Below are 19,489 nucleotides of genomic sequence, written 5' to 3' on the forward strand. Positions count from 1 at the left end.
TAAACCTACCCACATACCCACTCTAATATAGTGCCACTAACCAGAGAGCATGTATTCAAATGTTAGAGTCCATGGGGGAATCTCACTTGGCCCACCTCACGTCTGGCTTTGGGTTTTGATACATTAACTTGCTGAATGGGATTTACTGTTGCAACAGGCTTCTGGGACCTACCTTTTGGCATCTCCCAGCACAGCGGTTATATTGCTGTACCCAGTGTTCGTTCTTTCGTTCGTTCACTCATTCATTCACTCATTCATTCATTCACTCATAGGTTCTAGAAGTCCAAGCTCAGGTCCATGCTTGTGTGGGGAGCACTTTCACCCACCACAACAGCTTGCTGGCCCACAATTCCTCATCCCTTAAACCGCTCTGGCTTTATAGTATCCAAGTGGGGCCGAAGAGTAAGGTGCTGGGTTTTTTTGTTTTTTTTTTTTCTGGGTGCCATATTCAGGGTGACTGGACAAACTATCTTTTTTTTTTTTTTTTTTTTTTTTTTTTTTTTTTTGGATACAGGTTCTCACTGTGTATCCCAATCTGATTTGAGACTCTTCCCCCTGCCTCAGCCTCTCTGTACTAGGATTGCAGGTACACTACTTAATCCTTGTCCCTCCTCCTCCCCCCTACCTGTGAGGAAATGCTAGCTTGATGGTGTCGATGGGGATACTGTGAGATTTCATCCAACTCGTTGTGGAAAGGTTAATATATCTTGAGGAAGGAAGCTGTTAACGTGGGGCTTCAGTGAGCCAGGGCTGTGTTGATGTTTTCTTTACACTGTAAAAAGAAGAGTAGCTTTGATTTCATCTATATGGTGGCTTAGTTCTGAACTGAGTTAAATTTTCTTTTCACAGTTAATATTAGGGGCCTTCAATAAACACATGATTTGTTCATCTGAGACAATTATTTCCCCCCAAGAAAAGAGATTCCTTTGTAACAAGAGTTTTTAAGTTGAAAATGATGTCTGTACAACTTCCTCTTTTTTTTTTTTTTTTTTTTTGTTTTGTTTTGTTTTGTTTGTTTTTCGAGACGGGGTTTCTCTGTGTAGCCCTGGCTGTCCTGGAACTCACTTTGTAGACCAGGCTGGCCTTGAACTCAGAAATCCGCCTGCCTCTGCCTCCCAAGCGCTGGGATTAAAGGAGTGTGGCACCATGCCCCGCTTTTTTTTTTGGTTTTTGTTGTTGTTGTTTTTTTCTGTACAACTTTGTTAACACTAAGAATTCTTAGTTAAGAATCACTTAAGCAGGGCTGGAGAGATGGCTCAGAGGCTAAGAGCACTGATTACTCTTCAGAGGTCCTGAGTTCAATTCCCAGTAACCACATGGTGCCTCACAACCATCTGTAATGGGATCTGATACCCTCTTCTGGTCTGTCTGAAGACAGCTACAGTATACTCATACATAAAATAAAAAAAAAATCACTTAAGCATAATTTTGTGCTTTTTTTTTTTAAGGGGTGTGTGTGAGTGAGTGTGCAAGAGAGTGTACTTGTGTGCTCATAAGTGCTCAAGGAAGCCAGTGGGAATCCCTTGAAGCTAGAGTTATGGGAATTGTGAACTGCCTGATGTGAGTGCTCAAAACAGAACTGCAGTCCTCTAAGAGCAGCAGGCATTCTTAAAGCTGAGCTATCGAGAACCCCTTTGATGGTCTTTAATGGCAATACTGTAAGGGTTCATGATTCGCCAAAGAATGATACCTTGGGCTCAAGTAGTATACAAAAGCAAAGAATGTTTTATTCTGGAGAAGTCCAGCATGCTGGGGTCTACCATCTTCCAAGATAGGGGCACCCGAGTGAGCTCACAGGCCCGATTTAAAGCACATTAGGGGAATTCCAGGGAGGGGATAGGTGACCTCTATCTTAATCTGCTGGCTCTGTCTCTAGGGACATTCCAGAACCATTGCTGAGGCGTGGAGTGCTGGAAACTATTGCTGGGGCCGTCTGGAAACCGCTGTTGACCCATTGGCCTTGCCTCAGAACAGGTGGCTGGGCAGCTTGAGGCCTGGACTTGCCCAGTCCTTGGAAACAGATTTTAGGCCTAGTCTCCAGAACCGCCAATTTGAAGCCTGTCATGGAGTCAGCCTGTCTCAATACTGAGGAAGAATCCTGTGTTATAAAACAGTCTTGTTTGGATTCTGAGGATAACTTGTGTTCTTGTGTGCAACCACTTTCTCTGCTGAGCCTTTTTTCAGGCATCTGGGCTATAGTTGTGACCAGCTCACTCGCTCTAAACAGCCTGAGCCACATGAGTGAGTCCCCATGCTGGGTCATAGGATCCCAGGGCCCAGTGTTCCCTAGGAAAACACTACCAGCTACATCCCAGTCCCACTTAATGTCTTATGTTAAACTCCTTGGTTTTTTTTTTGGGGGGGGGGTGCTCTTATTACAGACTGTAATAAGTAATCATGAAAAGATTCCTGTATGGGGCTGGCGAGGTGGCTCAGCAAGTAAGAGCACTGACTGTTCTTCCGAAGGTCCTGAGTTCAAATCCCAGCAACCACATGGTGGCTCACAACCATCTGTAATGAGATCTGATGCCCTCTTCTGGCACATCTGAAGACAGCTACAGTGTACTTATGTATAATAATAATAAATTTTTTTTAAAGATGCCTTTAACTATGAGCCTGAAGAGAAGGCTTAGAGTGGTTAAGAGCTCTGGCTCTTCTAGAGGACTCAGGTTCGATTCCCAGCGTTCACATGGTAACTCAAACCCCTCTGCAGTTCAGTCTGGGAGAGAGCTGTCGTCTGTAGGTACTGTACACTCATGGTACATGCAGACAAACACCCATACACACAATTTAAAAGTGGAAGAAAAGGGATTCCTGTAATAAGAATTTGGACTTGACTCATGACGGTTTTACTGATGAGTTGTGGATACAGAAAAGGAGGGTGTGCTGCCTTATAGGAGACCAGTAAGCCGGGCTTCTTGGTCCTGAAGCCTCCAGACTGATAGGCAGAATAAAGGACTAAAAGTTAATTACCTCAAATGTTTCATTAATAAGGAAACAGAGTACACTTACTGAGTCTTATGAAGCCAGTGTTACCCCAGTTATACCATATCCAGACAAAATATTGTATGAAAACTGCAGGTCACTATCCCCAGGAATAGTGGCAGTAATGTCATGAACATTGATCTACAGGAAGGCACGGTACACAGTTAAGTGAGGCGAATCTAACATTAGAAAATCGGGTAGTGCATACTAGATAACATAAGGGAACAGAAGGCTTAGCTCATCTGGAAAGGGAGAAAGCACTTTTGGTGAGATCTAGCATCTGGGATAAACCCTGGAAAAGGTTAGAAAGGAGTTCTCTCCAGCTGACCAGAGTCTTAAAAAGCTGGCTGGTGGCTGAGGCTCTTGCCGTGTAATCCTGACAGCAGGTTGGTCCATGTGGAAGGAGAGAACAGACTCCTGCAAGTTGGCCTCTGACCTCCACAAGAAGGCAGTAGACGAGTGTCCTGTCATCAAACTGGTGGAACCAAGCTGTTTATTTTTCTTCTTCATAGCACAGAAGGTTCAGAGCAGCCAACCCAAAAGGGTCAGTTGTCATGCCATGGACTCTCATGTCCTTCACGCTTCATGCCTGTTAACAGCCATCCAAAAAGTGACCCAACCTTTACAATTCAGCTTTTTGAAAGTTTGTTCTTTGAAAGGCTGATAAAAGAAAAACAATCACAAAAGCTGCAAAATACCTTAAATCCAGCAAATATTTTCATCACAGTAGGAACACAAGGTCTTATGTAAGCCCAAAAGAGCAGAAAGACACTTGGGGCTGACACAGGTTTTAACTAAAAACTAAAGGAGAGCCAACAGGGTGATTTGACAAGGCACAGCCAGGCTAGGTTGGTTGGGGAGGCTGAAACAGGAAGATCTAGGAGTCAAGGCCAGCCTAAGCTACATAGTAAGACTTGTCTCAGTAGCCCAAGCGTGAGTGATCTAGGTTCAGTGCCCAGCTCCTGCAGTGGGGAACAAGAGAGTGACTGAAGAAGTGGCTCTAGATAAGGGTGCGTAGTACGTACTGTTGCTGAGTAACAGTGTTCTGTTCCCAGCCCCCTGCATCCGGTGTCTACAGTACTTGTAGTCCAGTTCCAAGGAGGCCTCTAAGAGCCCTCTGGCCTCCTCTGGCACCTACAGTCATGTAGGTACATAATTCTAAAAAGGAATACAGAAACCATTTAAGGAGGGTCCCATTGTGGATAAAATATTTAGTAGTTATGAGAAGGTTATCAACAAACAGTTTTATGCTTTTGAGCAAAATAGGCAACTTTCTAGAAAAAGTGGGAATGAAAACTCACAGTATAAAATATAATTTTAAAATCCCTCACACAGGCCTGTAGCTGTTAGAGGAAAAAAAAAAAAACACACACAAAAAAGCAAAACAAAAACCATCCATAGAGATGGAAGTAAACAAAGGGCCAGGAGAGGTGTGAACTAGGGACTGTTCTCATAAACAGTGTTTGGATGCTCAGCAAGGTGCAGACTAATAACAAGAACAAATGCCACAAATCCCAGTTTACACTTAATTAGTAGTTTTAGTAGTGAGACTCGGGAACATACCTTGAAAAAAGCAAGGCAGAGCTTTCAGTTGGGGGGTGGGGGTGGGGACCACAAGAAGTCACACAGAAGACCAGCCTTCTAAAATGTTTGATGACCCTGAAGTTTCAGATCTGAAAGAATTTTAGATACTTTAGGTTTTGAAATGATAAATATCAAAATACATGGAAAAAAACCCTTGTTTTTCTCTTTGTATTCTTTTAAGCCTTGACTGTAAAATTACTTAGGAAAAAAAAAGGATAACTCTAGCAGTGAGCAGCACTTTAATAAATATCAAAATACATGGAAAAAAACCCTTGTTTTTCTCTTTGTATTCTTTTAAGCCTTGACTGTAAAATTACTTAGGAAAAAAAAAAAAGGATAACTTTAGCAGTGAGCAGCACTTTAAAAAGAAAGACGATGTAGCCCAGGATAGCCTTAGATGTAATGCATAACCAAGGATGATCTTAAACTTTTGGTCCTCTTGCTTTCACTGTCAAGTACTCAGTAAGAACTCCATCAACAGATGTACATCATTCTGCAGCCCTTTGTTTATGAAGTTTGTGTGTATACATCAGGAGTCTAAGAAGGCCAGTGGTATTTCCTCTATTTCAGTATTGTGGCTGTTGATGACTTTCGGTTCCTAATTCTGTCCTGATCCCTGGTCTCCGGCATGGTTGGGAGGCACAGCAGGGAAGGGGTTGGTACCTTAGAAGGAGTTTCCAGGAGCACAGAGAATGCCCTTCAGGTTATAAGGCCTAAGCCTGGGAGGCAGGTATTGAGACATTTTTAGCCTCAAAACAACCTGGGGCTGGGGTGTGGCTCTGTGGTCAAGGCTTGCTTGGCATTCACTGGGGCTCTGCTTTTGAGCCCCCTCAACACCGCAAAGACAAAAGCAAGAATTCTCCAGCTCATGAAGGGACCCAGCTTCCCTTCCACAGTACTCCCATCGGAGTGTTTGATGTTATTTTTACTTTTTCCCCACTAGGGAAAACCTTTTTCTCCTTAGAGAGTCAATTACTGGCAAGCTGGTGTGTTTGGCAGAGCAGAACTATTTCATGTGTTTGTGTTAGTGGGGTTGGGGGTGGGGAGAGGGAAAAGAGGGCAGTGGGGCGAGGAAATAGCTTCCTGCAGTGGTTTCTGGGGTAGAGGGAGATGACAATGTCGGGTATGGTATCAGGATGCTGGTCTTGCTTTTTGTACTGTGCTTTTTGTACGCTGCTCCATAGCTGTTGGCTGAGTCTCAGTACTCCCACGAGACTGCCATCTACGCTTAGAAACTGGTTTTAGGCCTGCAAACTTCAAGTGTGATGGGGCTGGAGTGAAGTCCCCAGGCAGAGCTTAGTGGTTGACTGGCTGGTGGCTATGGTAGTTCCCTCCCCCCCTCAGTACATGATCTCCTTATAACTGTGGCTGTGGCACGGAGCACATCCTTCCAGTGTAAGCAGTTGTTGCTTTTCTTGTTGATGTGTAGCAAGGTTATCTGACAAGCAAATGAAGGAGGACTTTAGTTGGCTTACAGTTTGAGGACACACCCCTGCTCTGAATTACAGTCTAGAGGCAGAGAGGGATGCTGCTGCCCGAGTTCTCAGTGGGTCTTCCTACCTCAGTTAACTCAGGTCCTGCCCCACTTTGCTTTCGAGTCAGGGTTGCCATTTAACCACTTCCAGAGCAGTATCTGTCATCCTGGGTTGGAAGATGAAGACAGTGACTCTAGGAGAGCCTGGAAGATAAACATCGGTACAGCTGTCTGGGACCAGAAGAAAAGGGATTGTTCAGGGAGGATGGGTCCCCTGGGCTAAGCAGGACCCCTAGAGCCTGAGAAGATTGTTATTAACACACAGTAAGCCACCACCAGTCCCCTGCACTGGGAAGATGTTGAGCTCTTGGATCTGTATAAAAGTGTATCCAAACTGTTTTGTTTGAAGGATGCTGAGGGATCACAGACAACAAATAACAGCACTTGTTTTTCTTGAATGAGCCCAGTGTATTTCATCCCTGAGATAATGTCCTAAGACTAGATATGCATACTTCACATACCAGTTGTGTATTCAAGATAAGATGTTGCCTCAAATGGTGGCTAGTCTAGCTGGTAACTCAACAGCACACGTGTGTTTCATGGAGAAAGCCACCAAACAGTCACTGACTAACTACACAGTCATACTGCAGAGCACAGAGTATTCGTGTGTCCGTGGCCTGCCGTTTGTGGTATCACAGCCATGAAAACGGCTCCATGGAAACATTGCCATGGAAATGTGGTGGCGCAGTGCATCTGTCTGTGCTGTGGTTTGTCCGAGAAACGTGCAGTAATTAGTAGCAGCAGTTCAGTGCCGCTGACTTGGTTTAGGTCCTATCAGCTCTTTCTCCAGCACGGCTTCTGTTATCGAGGTGAACCTAAGCAGGGGAAAGGAGCCAAATATGTTGGTAGTGTCTTCTGCCCTTGAAAACCCACCTCTGTGGGATAATAAAACATCAACAAAGACTTATAAAAACCCAGTTTTCCCTCACAGCTCTAGGCTCCTGGAATAATGGCTCTGAGACTCAAGATAAATACAAACGCCTTGGCCATAAGCTTTGTCTGGTTCCCCAATCAGATCATAACTTAATATCCTGTTTATTCTAATCTATTTTCTACCACGTGGTTGGTTACCTCTGCTCAGCTCCCATCTTCTGTCCTCCCTGTTCCCCGGCCTCCTTCTCCTTGCTTGGTTCTCTGCCAGAATCCAGTCTCCCTCCTGGATGGCCCACCTTCTAGTCCCTGCTTAAGCTTATAGGCCAATCAGCTTTATATGACAGGTGAAGCTTCCAAACACACATAAGAGATTCCTTCTACAAAGACTGGGTAGAACACATTTGAAGACTGTCTGTCTGAGTTGATCATTAGAGGACAAATCACCACTTACTTGGATTTTGAGGCTTAGCAGTGCTACGTTCAGGCAGATATTTTGGAAAAACCTTTGTGGCTTTTTCCTGTACTGATACAGCAGAAGCAGCTCCAGCATCCCATCCTCGCACAGCACTCAGAGTCAGCGAGTGGGGGCCCTATTGTCACACCCGATGGCCTGAGTTAATCCTGGGACCCACACGGTAGGCGAGAACTGACTCCTGCCAGTTGTCCTTTGACATTCACCTCCCCCCAAATAAATAAAAATCGAGAGGACTGCACCAGGCAAGGGATTCTTTTTAATGTTTTTATTAGCATGCATTAATTACACATAATAATGGGCTTATTATGGCATTTCCATACCTGTATATTATTTCAATCCTATTCTTCTTTCTCATGAAGCTTTCTTGTTTACCCTCCACTCCATTTCTTCCCAACTAGCCCCCAGAGCATTGTTACTCTCTCTCTCTCTTTTTTTTTTTATTGGATATTTTCTTTATTTACATTTCAAGTGTTGTTCCCTTTCCCGGTTCATCCCATCCCTTCCCATCCCCCCTCCACTTCTATGAGGGTGTTCCTCCACCCACCCACCCACTCCTACCTCCCCACCCTCAATTCCCCTACACTAGGGCATCTATCGAGCCTTCATAGGACCAATTGATGCTGGATAAGGCCGTTCTCTGCTGCATATACAGCTGGAGCCATGTGTCTAGAAGTGCAGCCCCTTCATCTATCATATGTCTGTCTGTCTGTCTGTCTGCCTGACTGCCTGACTGCCTGACTGCCTGCCTGACTGTGTTTCTAATGTTGGGAACCCAACTTGTGTCCTCTAGAAGAGCAGTCCCCTCATTCATTCATTATTTATTTGTTTATTTATTCGTTATTCTTGTGGTTTAGGAATGGAGCCCAGGGCATTGTGCATGTTAGGCAAGCACTCTACCACTGAGCAGTGCTTCAGCAGCCTGTTTCTCATTTTCAGTTAAGGCCAAAGTCTCCCTGTCTGACTTTGTAATTTCTGTTTTCAAAGACAGGAGTTATACCTATATTATCATTTGTTTTAAACAAGGTCTTGCTATGTAGCCTCAATCTTTTAGCAATCTTCCTGTCTTCCCCTCTTCAGGATTGCAACTAAGTACCACCATGCCCAGCCACACATGTGTGTGCATGAACACACACACATGTGCGTGCACGCGCTTTTAATGAAACTCCTCGTGATTTTAAAACAGAGTCCATGTGTCCCAGGCTGGTCTTGAACTCACAATGTAGCCAAAAATGATCTTGAAGTTCTGATCCTCTCCTCTACCTCCCATGTGCTAGGAATGCAGGATTGTACCAGCACACCTAGTTTGCATGGTGCTGGAAGTTGAACCCAGGGCCTCATGCATACTAGGCAAGCACTCCACCGGTCTACTAACTGAGCCACACACCCCAGGCCACGAAGAACATAGTCTGTGTTGCAGCTAGAAGGATGCCAAGGTGTCGTGGCCTTTGATAAATGCTAAAGAGGAACAGAACTGGAATCTGAAGGTGGCATTGACAGACTCTTCAGGACCCAGCATCAGTGAGGGAGAAGAGCTAAGTCTGACTATTAGGACAAATAGGACTTCTGACCATAGCTGCTAGGTGGAAAGTGACTGGGACACCAATGGTGTGTGTGTGTGCGTGTGCGTGTGTGTGTGTATGCAGTGTACCAGGATTCTTCTCTGAGACAAGCTTCTGGGTGAATCTGTGAAAGAGTACAGTAATGGCTGTAAATGAAAATGACATTTTTCATTTTATGTGCATTCTGTACTTTGGCCATATCTACCCTCTCTCTCTTATGCAACCTCTTGAATTCATCATGAGCCTACATTCTAATGGCATTCTTCATTTTAAGTCACCCTTCTGTCCCCTCCCCAGCAATGACCTGATTAAGTTTCTGTCCTCTTAATATCTCACTATAGGCACTAACTTCTCAGCATAGTATGTGGTATTCATGTCTGTATTCCAGTCATGAAGACCTAATATTGTCAACTCCTGGGCACACACACCATATCCATACAGGAAAATAATGCAAACATGAATATTTAAAGCCAGGAAATTCAGCGTGGTGTGTGTACTCTCATGTCTAATTTGTTTGCTAATCAGATAAAAATCCCATAATTATATTTGTGTATTCGTAAATAGGCCGCTAGAAATCATTGGGTCACTGTTATGTGCACACACATATTCTAGGGGGATGGTTCTTGCTGAGCCCACTTAATGGCATTCTTGCTGAAAGCAGGTCAAGGAAATCAGATAGCAATGGGGGATGAGTGACTTAGCAGGATTCTTCTCGGAGTCTGATTTAGGCAGGCCCAGTATGGACTCAAGGAGGCCTACTTGAAAAGAAGATTAGGAAGGACTTGTAAAGCTCGGAGCAATATTTTTCACAGTCCTGGGGATGGTCCCCAGACCCCTGCACGTGCTGAGCAGTCACTCTAGCTGTGAGCATCCATTGCCCTGAGTCTCAATGTGATTGTTTTATAAACACAATGGATAGGTTAAATCACTCCTTAAACTCAAGTCTGTTTTCACTGCTTCTGTTTTACCTCATTTCCCAAACGAAGATAGTTGCTCCTGACAAGAATGCGGGGAAGAGCAAGCTCCCAAACAAGCCCCGTGGCTTCCTATCAGAAATCTGAGAAGTTTATGCTCACACCCAGTGACCTTCGGGCTGCATCCCTGTTCCTGCAACAACTTGGGCTTTAGGTGTCTCCCTGGTAACTTGTGTCTGTGCCCTCCGTTGCTGGCTCCAGCTTCACCAGCTGCTTGTGGAACTGAACCTCCCATGGCCTTCGTGGCAGGATGGGAGGAGAGGATGCTAGAGAGGGAAACTGCTCACGCCATCGTTAAAGCCCATTTCCTGCGATCCTGCAGGGCAGGCTGAGACTAGCCAAAGTCTGGTGGGAACCGATTTGTCCTTACTCTTGCTCCCACCTTAGGTGAGAGGGCAGGATTCGGGGCAGATGGCTGTAGTGTGTAGCGGGAGGGGGGGGGGCGGGGCCTCAGGGAGGTTTTTGGGGACCAGCTGCTTTGGGGTGGTCGGCAATGACCTTAAGAAGTGGGACTCCATCGTCCAGCTCTCTGGGCACACTTGAAGGAGCTCCTTATAACTTCCCCCACACAAGTTCACACCAGCCCCAGGCCAAGGCACATGTCCTGCGGGGTGGGATGGGGTGAGTCTGTCCCTTTAGGACCCCAGCACTCCAAAGGACTCCTTTGTTTGGAGTACCTGGCTTTCCACAGCACCTGAGGATGTGAGGAGCAAGTTCCTGAGCTGAGCCATACGCTCTCTCCCTTGCAAGGGGCGCTTCTGCTTTGGTTTGTGTCTAGTCCCCTCTCTCCTGCCCACCCTCTCATTCTGGAGTTTTAGCTTAAGTCTGGCCTCTGCACGCAAAATAGAAACTGCTGACGGACTCCTCTCAGCTCCTCCCAGTTGTCTATGCCTTTCCTCTTCCCAAAAGGGTCACGAACCATCACGGAACAGCACCTCCATTCGATCATCTTCCCTGGCCAAGCCCACTTGACCCACACATCAGACAGACTGAGCCAGCAGGAGGAGGCCTCCAGCTATTTCTGGCTTATTCAGTGCTGAGATGTGAAGGCTCTGTTACCTAGGAGTCTCTCACCTCACGCACCTGGACCCCTCTGGCCACTGAACATTAAGCACATTCCCCCTCCCCCAGGCTCTTTCATACAATGTTCAAAATATACGTTTCCCCCCCCCCCTTCTTCCTTCATTATTTAAAAAATGATCTTAAGTAGCCCAGGCTGGCCCCAGACTCATACAAAGTGGAGGATGACTTTAAATTGATTCTCCTGCCTCCCCCTCCCAAGTGCTGGGACCGCAAGGTACACCTGGTTTATAAGGAGCTGGGATGAAGCCCAGGGCCTTGTGCATGTTAGACCAGCACTCTATCAACTGAGCAATCTTCGCAGGCCCGCTTCATTTTCCTTCTCTGGATCAGAAGGCCATCTGGAGATTAGTCCAGATAGAAAGACGGGGAAACAGCTAAGCAGGCGTGGGGAAGGACAAGCCCCATACTCTGACCACCTGTGTCTGGCTGAGCCAAGAGTTTTGACACAGCACACTGGAGGCTCACCCACACAGAGACTACACACAAACAGAACGCTCGCTCCCTCACTGAAAATATCACAGGATTAAGCCATCCAGTGAGCCATGCTCAAGATCAAAACAGGTCTGGATCTTTCTGTGACCTTGAAAAGCAAAATTGTCACTTCTGTCTCCGACCAGCAGAAAAGAGCGATGACACAGCGTTCTTCTCAAAGCAGTTTATTCAGGAATCTTTCAACATGCAAGCAGGACTCTCCTCTAGCCCCCAATCGCAATCCCTTATATAACCCCTCAACCACACCCCATCAGCCCAGTCCGCGTAATCTCAGTTCATTGGCCTTCGTCAAATGGCCTGATCTTGCGTCATGGTGAACCTGAGCAGCTCTCACGATGGACGTGGCTTATTTTCAGGTGTATGAGGAAGTCAGGTGCAAGGCATAAGACTTGGCTGCAGTCCTGGGTGCCATGTTGGGACTACCGTCACACCCGCTCCCCACACAAAATTACTTTGATTTTTAAAAAGTTTTTTTTTTTTTTTTGATTAACCGAATCTTCTGCTCAGATACAATCCTGTCTGTGAATCAGCTTATAATTTTACCTACAGGGGAAAAAAACCCAAAAGCAAACAAACAAAAAACTTGTGGACTCAGCCTGTGTTAAGAGGCCTTTCTATTCGTGTAGAGGATTAGAGATCCAAGAGCCCAAAGCACGTGGCTCACAACTGCTTCTAACTCCAGCGTCAGGGGAGCCGATGCTCGCTTCTGGCTTCTACGGGCACCCGTACAACCGAAAGACACATCAATAGTTCTAAAATAAACCTTTTAACAAAAACCTCACATCTTACAACAAGGAAATAAGACCAAGGACACTTTTTTTCTTTTTAGTTTCCCTCAGCTTTGGTAAATGGAGAACATATTAAAATTGGAACACCGAATGCTAAATCACATTGACAACAGTTAGCTCCTGTTCTGATGCCGCACTTGACTTGGCTCAAGTGTGTCCGTCCTTCTTCATCAATAAACTTGAAGCTTTGCTTGAAGCTCTGACTCTTTGAAGTGCTGTGGTTTGCATAGAGAGGCAGGAGGCAGGAGGATAACCTTTGGGAGTAAGATTGCTCCTTCCACTGAGATCAGGGGACAAACTCAGGTGGTCAGGCTTAGAACTTAACCACAAATATCTAAAGCCACAGAGCCAGCTTGCTGGCCCCTGAAGTTCTACATCGAAAGTCACGATCCCTCCAAGTCTCTACAGAGTCCACTGAAGCTCTGAGAGGGGACCAGTCAAGTTGGGCACCCAGGCAATGTAGAGTCCCATCACCCCTGCAGATGATAGGCTGCCTCTGCGGGAGGGCAGCTGAAGGCTTCCAAAATCAGGCTGGACAGACATTCCATGGTGTCTGTTGAATAAGCTGACACTTGGCAGGTGCATAGGGGAAAACCACTCTTTAGCAGTTGATATGGGGATAGAAAAGTGACTACCGGTGAATGTGACAGGGTCGAGGGATTTAGTCCACCCCCACAGGGGAAAGGCAGGCGTAGCTCACTTACTGGAGATGAACAGGTCCTTGGAGGAATACACATGAGATAGAGGAGGCTCAGGCAGTTTGTCTGGGAATTGTGAAAGTCTCTGTCGATGGCAGTTCAGTTCTCTCGGCAAACCTGCCTTGAGGGCACAACGGGGAAGCACAGAGAAACCTCTCCTCGGTTTGCTGTTTTCAGAGTGCTTAGAACTCCAAACAACCAGCGCACCAAAGTGGCATGATCTGGGATCCTATATGCTGGTTTCCGTCACCGCCTCTAAGTTTCAATAATTTCCTACAACCTTTTTGCAATATGTTTTATTTATTCTTACTTTATGTGTATGAATGCGTTGCCCGCATTGTACCATATGTGTGCCTGGTGCCCTTAGAAGCCAGAAGAGGGTGTGTGATCCCTTAGAACTGGAGTTTCAGAAGTTTTGTAAGCCACCTTGAGGGTGCTGACAAAAGAACACGCGTCCTCGGCAAGAGCCACCAGCCAGCGCTCTTAATGACTCAGCCATCTTTCCAGATCCTACTCTTTAATTTTTAAAATACTGCTCTTGAGGGTTAGTTATCTAGATCCCTAAGGTTTTGGGTGTGCCGGTACACGCTGACCCACAAGAGTGCCTCCTCCAGCTTGGCAGGGAGCTGAAACTTTCTTACTGTAAAAACTTCTGGACCGTCACAGCGCCTGCGTATCTTTAGCACTCTGGCTCTCCTCCGTCAACGTTGAGATCTGCCCTCAATTTTCTTCCAGAACTCCAGGATATGGGCGGTGGAGGTATACATCCGGAACACAAGAGCCCAGGCTCCCCATAGCCTGCCTATTTCGATTAGAGGTAGAAGAACCCTTTAGCTTCCTCAACCCTTTTCAGAGGCCCTAAGCAGACACAACAGCTTCGGGGGTGGGGGGTGGGGGTGGGGGCTCCAGGCTCAATGAGGGAATGCTTTTCTGGATTGGGAGGGCGGATTGGAGATGGCCAGCTGGAGCCAGGAAAGCTGTAAGGCTTATCTAGGGCTGGAAGATTCTCCAAGGGAGGGTGAGGGGCGTGGCGTGGATGGAGGAGTAGGGGCAGTGGGCGGGGCAGAACCCTGGTGAGTCTAGGCTCTTTTGGGTGAGGTGGGGAGGGGCTGGTGGGCGGAACAGAACTCCGGTCCGCAGAACAGAGCAGGAGTGGATTAGGTGGTGTGGAACTGGGCCCGTGGGGTGGGATGGGGGCGTGGACCCGAACAAGCCTCGGATGTCCGGACTAGTTGTGGGTGAGCGAGACAGGATGCCGGTGGGCGGGGCGCAGGTGGAGCGGGGCAGGGCTCTGGTGGATGTTAAGGACTCTGGTGGGTAGAGAGGGTTTGCAAGGCAGGATAAAATAGAGGGTGGGAGAGGTTGATGGCGTGGCTCTGCTTTTTGGTGCGGGGCACCCAGCTGTCATCGCTGCTGTCGCAGCTTCTGGAGTGGCCACTGTGCTCTCTCCTCCCTTCGGCTCAAGGTGAGCTGTTCCAGCAGAAGGCGGGGCTGAGAGGCGCCTAGTGCTGCGGGAGGCTCAGTGTCATCTTCCAGCTAACAGGTGGCCGTGCAGCCCAGGGCTCGTCTCTCCACTGTGTCCTCTTCACGCCGAGCTCGTGGCGATGGTGGACGTGCTGGGCGGGCGGCGCCTGGTGACCCGGGAGGGCACGGTGGTGGAGGCCGAGGTGGCGCTGCAGAACAAGGTGGTAGCTTTGTACTTTGCGGCGGGCCGGTGCTCGCCCAGCCGCGACTTCACGCCGCTGCTCTGCGACTTCTACACGGAGCTGGTGAGCGAGGCGCGGCGGCCCGCTCCCTTCGAGGTGGTTTTCGTGTCGGCAGACGGCAGTGCGGAGGAGATGTTGGACTTCATGCGCGAGCTGCACGGCTCCTGGCTGGCATTGCCCTTCCACGACCCCTACCGGCAGTGAGTGGGGACCCAGGGGTCATGGGGCTGGCGCTCTGGCTCCCCCAGGACTGCACCTGTACCGTGCTATTGTTTCAGAGCCCTTAACTTTCTATCTGGCCTTTTTTGCTGTTCAGATCTCAATGTGGGCCAATTCCCCCGAATCTTGGTTTCAGCATCCACGGGGCTCCGGTCTGCCAGCGTTTTCTGCCTTTTACGATTGGAGTGTCAGGAATTCACATGTCTCAGGAGCCCCAGGACTGGTACTGATGCTGGCTGGCATCCCTTAGCTAGGCTCCTTGATCAGTGGGCAGAAGGAAGGGTGGGAAGCCACCCTCCTGACGCTGTGGATCCCCGCCTTATCCACAGAGCTGAGTTGGGGGGAGCGGATGTACCCCGGGAGAAGTGGGGAGGGCCTCATAGCGCTCATAGCGGGAAGAGCTAGGTCAAATATTAGCTAGCCATCTCTGCGACTTATTTTTACCTACAGCAATGGAGTTCCCTAACTACAGATGTTAGAGCAGGCAGGGCTTGAGAGTTTCAGGAGAAGAAGCAATAAAGGGTGAGAGGTGGGTATGGAAGAGTCCAGATGGAGATCTCATAACACACGTCCCCCAGACCTGCCCGCTTCTAGGACAGATGTCAGTTCCTGGGTATCCTTTAACTCTGGGTCCTGGCTTTGTTATCCAAGTTGCGATGCTACCGGTGAATCCTTTCTGGAAAACGAAGCAAAGCCAACTTTGAGATGTCCCATGGATTCATAATAACTAGAAGCCCCCTTATTCTCTCTCTGTGTGTATGTGTCCGTGTGTGCACGTTCACAAGTGTGCACTTGTGCATGCATGTCAGTAGACAACCTCTGCTATTATTTCGCAGATGTCACCACCTTGCTTTTTTGAGACAGGGCCTTGCACTCTCCTGTAATTCACTTAGCTGGCTAGGCTAGCGGGCCAGTGAGCCCTAGGACATCAGTCTCTGCCTTCTCAGCTCTGGGATTATGAGTGTTTTATATGTGGTTTTTCGGGACCGAATTTATGCCCTCATGCTCGCAAAGCTCTTTACTGTCGGAACCACCTCCCTGGGGGTTTCCTAAACTCATTCTCTTTGGTGATTCCCTGGGAGGTGGAGAACCCTGGGGAAGCTGCTTAGCCTTGGGGCAGGCTTGAGGCCTTACTCATGCTGGTACCATGAAAATCCCATTGATAGTAAGTCTAAGTGACAGCTGATCGCCTTTGCGTAAGGACTCCCTTGAGAACTGCTTCAAGGGCTGTGCTTTAAAATGTGACTTGACTCAGTGGCACACTCAATTACATGTAGCTTTAAGGGACACACTTGTTTTGCAGTTGAGATGGTGCTGGTGGCACTAATTAGGCGGAGAACTCTGCCCCTCTGGAGACTAGGGCGCTGGGTTGCTGGCGAGGATGGTAGGAAAGACGTTTTATGACTAAGTAAAAAGATGCTCGGAGAATGAGCTTGACCTAGTCTGTGAAAGGGCTCGGTATATATTACTTTTCTTATTGCTGTGACAAAATATTTGACAAAAGCAACGTAAGGGAGAATGGGGCGCTGGCTCAGCGAGTAAGCGTGCAAGTGTGAAGACCTAAGTTCAAATCCCCAGCACATAAGTTAAACAAAAACAAACACAGGGCTGCATGTAACCCTAGTAATGAAGGGATGGAGTCAGCCAGAAGGGGTGGAGTCAGCCAGATCCTGGGAGCTCACTGGTCAGCCAGCCAGGCCAGCTGAAACAGCCAGCTTTAGCTTAGGTGAGAGAACTGTCTTAAGAGAATAACTACGACATCTGTCGCATCCTTCTGGCCTTCGTCTTATCCCCTTCTCTGTGACTGAGTTTATCTGCCTAGAAAGAGACCTTCCTGCCTCAGCCTCCTGAGTACTAACTTTATAGACATGCATTACCATACACAGTGGAACCAGGTCTCTAAGCAACTGCAGATGTTCATGCTACAGGTTGCCACTCCCACGAGAACCTTTGAAGAGCTTAGAGTGACATCACTGCAATGCTGGTCCTCATAGGCTGGGATGTGGGCAGTGTCCATGGTGCCTAGCAGGCACCTTCCCATCCTCCTACTGGCCTAGCCTCTGATCTGCCTTTTGGGACCTTGCTAGGTGTTAGGGTACCCCTCCCTGATATGTTTGGAGTTGTAGAAAAGTAGACCAACGGGTCGGAGAGATGGCTCAGCGGTTAAGAGCACTGACTGTTTTTCTGAAAGTCCTGGGTTCAAATTCCAGCAACCACATGGTGGCTCACAACCATCCGTAATGAGATCTGATGCCCTCTTCTGGGATGTCTGAAGACAGCTACAGTGTACTCACATATAATACATAAATAAATCTGAAAGAAAGAAAGAAAGAAAGAAAGAAAGAAAGAAAGAAAGGAAGAAAGAAAGGAAGAAAGAAAGAGAGAAAGAAAGAGAGAAAGAAAGAAAGAGAGAAAGAGTGAGAGAAAGGAAGGAAGGAAGGAAGGAAGGAAGGAAGGAAGGAAGGAAGGAAGGAAGGAAGGAAGGAAAGTAGATCAGCCTGGACTTCATTTCTTGGGTAGACAGTGGCTTAGGGCTCTCTGATTCAGATTTCTAGTTCTTCTTGATCTCCTCAGGCTCCTGGCACCAAGGCAGCTCTTTTCTGGCCCTGCCTTGTTCGAAGTCCTTTCTAGAGGACATCTTACAGTCTCCCTATGTTGCTCAAGCTGGTCTCAAATGCACTAGCTAAAGTAATCCCTCTGCCTCAGCCCCTTGAGAGGCTGGAACTACAGGCTACTTGAGTTTTGGATAATTGTATTTTTAGCTCCATAAGCGTTTTTGATCATATCTTCAGCTTGAGATTTATATAGCATGGTTGTCCCTTGGTATCTGAAAGGAGTTGGATCCTGGATTCCCTGTGGCTGCTGAAACCAAAGGACATTCACATCCCTATATAAAGGGGCAGCTCCTGCACAGAGCCTACAAATAGCCCCCTTCCTTTCAGACCTGCAGCACCCCTAACCCTCTGCCCCTCTGTCCTCAGTGAACTGAAGAAGAGGTACGAAATCACCGCCATCCCCAAGCTGGTGGTCATCAAGCAGAACGGAGCTGTCATCACCAACAAAGGGCGGAAGCAGATCCGAGAGCGCGGGCTAGCTTGCTTTCAGAACTGGGTGGAAGCAGCCGATGTTTTCCAAAACTTCTCGGGGTGACCAGGGCAGTTGCTGGAAGTTCAGGGCAACTATCTTCAAAAAGGGCTTAGCTGGTTCCCTTCTCTGCTGAGGAATGTCATTGTAGAGTCACCATGCTGTGACAGAGAGCATAAACTGCTCAGGAAAGAACTACGTCTGCCCCCTGTGGGTCCTAGAGCTCCGTTGAATGTTTATTTCTTACACCTTTCTCCACCGGTGCCTAGGATCCAGGACACATCAGCCACGAGTTAACAGAACTCTATGCAAGATGCTCTTTCCTACAGGAAATTTCTTTGATAAATTGACCTATGGAGGTGATACATTTTCTGATGACATTTTTGTGATGCTTTGGTAAACGTATTTATTACTCAGGTTTGTAGACTGTGTAATTTAATAAACCAACACTCACACTTTGAGCAGCTCTGATGTCCTTCTTTCTCCTTTCAAACCAAGTACTAACAGAAGGTCAAGTCCGTAAATACTGTGCTTAAGCCGGTCTTTTATCTGAGGGGGTTTGCTGTCTGTGTGCCTCATCTTGGAAGATTTTTCTAACCTTTGTCTTTTCTCACACTTTTCTTTCTCTCTCCCCCCTTCATTTCCTCCTCCCCATTTTTCTTCCTTTTTCTTCTTCAAATACTATTTATTTTCTTTCCCTCCCATTTCCTTCTTCCCTCCCTCCCTCCCTCCCCCTTCCCTCTGTTCTTTTGGAATTGGGACTTGAGTCCACATCCTTACCCCTGTTAGGCAAGCACTCTATCTGTTCCCGTGTATGTGTGTGTTTTATAAGTGGACACAGTTGTGTGTGGGAGACATGCACATGCACATGTGGGCATGTGCACAGAGGCCAGAGGTTGATGTCCAGTGTCTTCCTTGATGATTCTTTGCCTTTTTACATTTTTATGATTTTTCTCTTTAATTATGTGTATTGTGTGTCTATGTGTGTGCAGGTGCCTGTGGAGGCTAAAAGAGGGTATCGGGTCCTCTGCAGCTGGAGTTAGAGGCAACTGTGAGCTGACAGATGAGTGCTCGGAGCTGAACGCTGGTCTTCGGAAAGAGCACTGAGCCACTTCTCTAGCCTCCTCAGCGTTTTATGTTTGGATAACAATGAGGATTAAATCCATGGCCCTGTGGATGCCAGACAAGCACACTACTAATGAGCTATACCCCAAGTCCTGTTTTTTTTTTTGTTTGTTTGTTTTTATTTTTTGAGAGGCCCCTCACTTAGAGCTTACTGACCTGCTAGTAAGCTCCAGATATCCCCTTGACTCTACCTCCCAATGTGACGCTACAGATGACATGTCACATCTGGCTTTTACATGGTCCAGGGATCTGAACTCAAGTCTTCACCCCTGTGTGGCAGCCACGATACTGATGGAGCCATCACCCCTAG

At 47.4% G+C, this 19,489-nt stretch overlaps 1 protein-coding gene across 5 annotated transcripts; it reads left to right on the forward strand.

Moving 5' to 3' along the window:
• The first annotated feature begins 12,032 nt into the window (after positions 1-12,032).
• Positions 12,033-18,518, forward strand: Nxnl2 (nucleoredoxin-like 2). Of its 5 annotated transcripts, none has more exons than XM_006516961.4 (3): positions 12,033-13,862; positions 14,511-14,951; positions 17,952-18,518. In XM_006516961.4, exons 2-3 carry the CDS (start codon positions 14,650-14,652, stop codon positions 18,118-18,120), a joined length of 471 nt encoding a protein of 156 aa, XP_006517024.1. In that variant the 5' UTR covers positions 12,033-13,862; positions 14,511-14,649; the 3' UTR covers positions 18,121-18,518. The 5 variants fall into 5 exon arrangements, with proteins under 5 accessions (XP_006517024.1, XP_006517025.1, XP_006517023.1 ...); XM_006516962.4 differs by having other exon boundaries at positions 14,582-14,951; XM_006516960.2 differs by lacking the exon at positions 12,033-13,862 and adding an exon at positions 14,135-14,283.
• Positions 18,519-19,489: the final 971 nt, after the last annotated feature.

Source organism: Mus musculus, chromosome 13, assembly GCF_000001635.26.
Source record: "Mus musculus strain C57BL/6J chromosome 13, GRCm38.p6 C57BL/6J".
Lineage (NCBI taxonomy): Eukaryota > Metazoa > Chordata > Mammalia > Rodentia > Muridae > Mus > Mus musculus.